This window comes from Akebia trifoliata, chromosome 3 (assembly GCF_017979445.1).
Source record: "Akebia trifoliata isolate Shusen 1 chromosome 3, ASM1797944v1, whole genome shotgun sequence".
NCBI classification, from domain to species: domain Eukaryota; kingdom Viridiplantae; phylum Streptophyta; class Magnoliopsida; order Ranunculales; family Lardizabalaceae; genus Akebia; species Akebia trifoliata.
In genome coordinates, this window is record NC_141377.1 from 4,260,013 (window position 1) to 4,264,885 (window position 4,873).

Below are 4,873 nucleotides of genomic sequence, written 5' to 3' on the forward strand. Positions count from 1 at the left end.
AAAGTTCTGTGGGGGCAATTGCCCCAGTAGCTCCTTACTAGCCCCACCCCTGACCATAGATACTTTTCACTCCTATCTCAATGAATTTTGATAATATGACACTATTTTTTGTACATTCTCTAGCATGACAGTTCACATAACCTACCCCTTTGATTTACGCCCCCATAAGCTCCCCCACGTGGCATGGGCCAGAACCATAGATCTTTTCCTTGGGATACAAAAGTGCACATCTCCATAAATATATGCAATTGTGTATCCCGAGGAAAAAAATTATAATTCTGGCATTTGCCACGTTAGAGAGCATATGTTAGACGGGGCGTCAAACAATCATTGTCTTTCTATTGTTTTTTAAAGACTTTCAACATTTTATTTTATTTTGATAATTGAGCTTAAAACTCGATTCTCTACGATCAACTTTGAGTTCTTTTGGCGTGAATCGAACCAGACTGCAGACTGATTAGCTAAAAGGGTGTTTTATTGTTTAATGACTTGGTTGTTTTAGATGTTTCTAAAATTCCTCACGAACTATCTCGAATTTTGTTAGAGGATTCGTACTGCACATTTTTGAGAGTTTAACTCTTTTTGAATAAATAGGATGGGGCCCTTCATAGCCCCTACTTACTGATACTATAAAAAATAAAAATAAAAAAAAAAAAAAAAAAAAAATAAAAAAATAAAAAACCTTCCTTGCATGTGCCAAAAATTGTCTTTGTCGATTTTCTCTTAGTTTATCGTCTACAGAAATTATTCTTACATTTTCTCAAATATATTTATTTCTTAAAAAAAAATCCTTTCTAACCATTCAAATCATCCATCTCAACATTCTCATATCTATTGTGCTCAATTTATTAACATGATAAAATTTATTAATAACGATCATGCTGTTAACAATCAACTTTCAGATAGAAATAAGGCTTTGAAATGAATGAATGGCATAGTTAGGAAAAAAATAAAAATTGATATATTCAAATTAAACCAAGGTTCTGAAAATGGATGGCAACCAGACTTCTACAGATCTCTCAATTTGAAATTAAAATTCAATGCTGAAAAATAACCTTTTTTTATAAATTAAAAAAAAAAATTGATAATTCAAAGTTCGTAGAATTTTGTCCTCTATAACCTTATTACTTTAAATCATGTTTAAGGTAAACTCAATGACCCTTAGTAAGAGTCAAAATCTTACTAAGTTAGTAAGACTAATCGCACGGTTCAACCTTTAGAGTAAAATCTTTTGCTTTATTTGGTAGCCATTGATCTTTTTTGGTTAAAAATTCACTTTTTCTCCTTATGTATCAATTGTCTTTTAATCCTTAATTTATGTGGATATCTTTAAGGTTGAAGACAACAAATTGTTGGTGAAAAAAAAGAGTAAGAACTTTGAGGAGAGATTGAAGATAAGGTCATTTAGGTCATTGTCTTTTGTCCTCCAAATCCCATAAATCATGGTGAAGGGGCGTGTAATTATCAATATGAAAATGCAAAGGGCATCTCAAATATTCATTGAAAAGAGGAGTATGTCTGAATTACTTAAAAATCAACCCATCACACAAAAGTTTGGGAGTTTTAATAATACCTATGTGAAATTGGCGATATAAGGTTTACCTCAATTCAAAGTGCAAGATTAAGTTATCCTTGACCAAAAGTCAACGTCTCTTTTTGTTGATGAATTAGTTGTAACTTTCAACTGGTCGTTCATTCATCAATCAAAAACATATATTAAGTTTTGGTAAAGAGGATAAATCTAATGAATTGTGATAATTGACTCCCTTTTTGGTACACACTTTGTATGCATCCTTCATAGAATCGTAGATTCTTTACTTGAGATACACAAGTACAAAGATTTATGGTTCTGTTAACAGTCAGGTCTGGGAATGTACAAAAAAGGGAGTTCGATTATCATTAGTCACATCTAATCTTGCAGGTTTTGCCGAGGGTATTACAGAAATCCCTAAAAAATTAGTTTATTGCTTTATTTATTGGGATTTCTACCCAAACCCAATACAATATTTTGCAAAAATTGTTGAGCACCTAAGTTTTTTAATATTTATAAAAATGGTCATATCAAATTTCGTAATTTTGTATTTTTACCAAAATGGCTATATGTTCTACTCTCACATTTGTCATCCACATATTTACCCTTTATAGGAACTTACACTCAATTCAAGAGGTCAAATTTTTCATAAAAATAGTTAGGGTGAATTATTATTTCGTGAGCTGAAAATGAGTTATTTATGATTCTGGCCACTTTTCATTTTAATTACCAAAACGTGAACAATCACATTTTTATAATAATAATAAAAATTTAGAACGAAGTGATTATTTCGTAGGTTTAAAATGAAATTGTCACCTCAAACCTATGAAATAGTCACTTTTAAAATCTCCAAATTCGTTATCGTTCACATTTTGGTAATTAATACGAACAATCGGCCGGAATCATAAATTCATCAAACGTTGATCACTTTTTCACAAATATATCAAATAATTATTATGAAACTAGGTATATTACCATTTTCATAAATATTAAAAACACATAGATGGTTCCATAATTTTGGAAATATGTATAACTGTTTTAGTAATTTCCTCTAATCTATTTCTAATCAATTTGCGATTTTTGTTTTTAAATGCTTAATAAACATGCAAGAAAAATAAAATATATTAAAAGCAATCTACTTGCCATCATGAGGTCAATATAGTCGTAGATCCTCTCAGGAAAATAAGGGAATCCGATGTTTGTCGCTATCTGGATCAGTTATGTTGGCTACTCTCATAGACGAGATGACTCGGTACATGGTCAACTATCGAGTTGATTTGATTTTGACTTCTCAAGATCACCACAATTAACTTTTGTTTTTGAGTCTTGACACAAGAGGGACACAAAGGTGACACAATGACCTGGTGGCTTGCACATAATCGTAGATGTTTTTTTACGAGATACGAGTAAAAAACATCTACGGTTATATGCACACCACCACGTCATTTGTGTCTCTCTTGTGTCTTCGTTTGTGTCATGCCAACATCAGTCTTTATTTTTTTTAATATCCCCAACTCATTGGTAGAACTAGTGGAAGGGATTTGTTACCTTGTTGCGTGTCGGGAAATTTCAGGGCATGTGACCTAGGGATGGCAACGGGGCAGGCCAATTGATTACCCCGAATCTGCCCCAACCTTGACTCGATTATATTTTTTGACCCATCCCCACTCTTAATAATTTTGATCCCCGTTGCATAAGAATTATATGGGTGAAGATTTGAATCCAGAACATAAGAAGAATTTTCCACACACCTTATCAATAAATTAAGTGGCAGTTCCTGCTAATAACTATAATGTATATATATTGGGGCGGGTTAAGTTGACAGCACAAGTTAGCAAATTGGGGTATATTAAAATCACCTCTGCCCTGAAATCGACTTGATTTTTCGTTTTCAATACTAAAACCACCCCAAAACTAAGGGTGGCAATCACAACACAACCCGCGAAAAACAACACGAAGTTAGTGGATTTGGGTCAAACATAAATTGAGTATATCCATATTTGAAATTTTTATTCGGATCTAGATCCAGATTTGACTCGAAACCTACTGACTAAAACCATATCCGAACTATTTTGTTTTTACCAAATCCATATCCGGATTTGTCCGGACCAAATAAATTCATATTGGGATCACTTGGATTTCGAAAAAAAATCCAACCCATTTTAAGCCATAAACAATTCGTATGATATGAATTTAAATTTAAGGTGTTAAGTAGTCCTAATTTTTAGAACTAAAAGTAAAACTGATGAATATAATCATACTTAATTTCCTCAAAATCATGGAAATTTGCAAACCCATTGAGCTAATTTAGTGTTGAAACGTGAACACAAAACACTAGATCAAATCTCAAAAACAAGAAAAGATAAAATAATTAACACAAATACTATAAACATGATCTTCTTCGCTTAATCATAACTATAACTCACAATTCAAACATGCTCATATGCACAAAAGATGAATGGGAACTGATTTATTAAGTCCCAACTACAACTGATTGAATCTCTCTTAATTCAAATCCAACCTCATCTGAACGATTAATTTCGTCGTTTCTCTTCGTAGAATCGGCACTTGTTCGACAAATTGGACAAACGGGTGTCATCAACAACCATGAATCAACACATTGAGCATGAAAACTATGCTTACATATTGGCAATAATCTACACTTCTCACCCAACTTGAAGTTCTCCAAACAAACAGCACACTCAAGAGGACTCCTACTATCCTTCTCTTCAACCTTAAAATCAAAGCATGGAAGCTTCTCTAGATCATCATGGGACATGCTTTTGCTTCTAGAATTGTTTCTATTAACCATATTTGTAAAAGCTCTACCAACAATACAAACATGAATAAAGACTAGAACTCCAATACCCACAAATAATAGAATCACAGATATTACAATTGCCATCACCATGATTTGTACTACAATACCCACAACTTCGTTTCTCATCACAAATGTTTGCAGACACTAGAGAAAAAAACCACTCAAATAGAATACCAAACAAGGGGGGAAAGAAAAAACCATGAAAACATATAGAAAAAAATAAAAATAAAAATTCTCAAATTTAGAACAGAGGTGGTTCCCTTTGTGACATTACAGGGTTTAGAGAAACTTGTGATTTGCAACTCTTACAAGTGGGGTGGTTATGTTTTTTTTTTTTTTTTTTTTTTTTTTTTTTTGTTAAGAGAACTTATAGATGGCGTTGGAAGGGATTATTTTATTTTTTAAATGGGGTATATGTGGGGAAAGATTCTATTGGACAGGTCAGGAGTCAGGAGACAGGACAATAGTAAGGTCTTCAGAAAAATTAAAAATAAAATAAAATTTAGGGATTTTTAGTTTCT

The 4,873-nt window shown here is 32.4% G+C and overlaps 1 protein-coding gene across 1 annotated transcript; it reads right to left on the reverse strand.

The window, feature by feature from the left end:
- Positions 1–4,004: 4,004 nt before the first annotated feature.
- On the reverse strand, positions 4,005–4,442 carry LOC147405623 (RING-H2 finger protein ATL32-like). The gene has a single exon (XM_086434163.1). It carries the CDS (start codon positions 4,440–4,442, stop codon positions 4,005–4,007), a length of 438 nt encoding a protein of 145 aa, XP_086290289.1.
- Between the last annotated feature and the right edge of the window lie 431 nt (positions 4,443–4,873).

Coding starts and splice junctions, on each gene's coding strand:
- LOC147405623 (XM_086434163.1), bottom strand. CDS start 4,442: ATGGTGATGGCAATTGTAATATCTGTGATTCTATTATTTGTGGGTATT.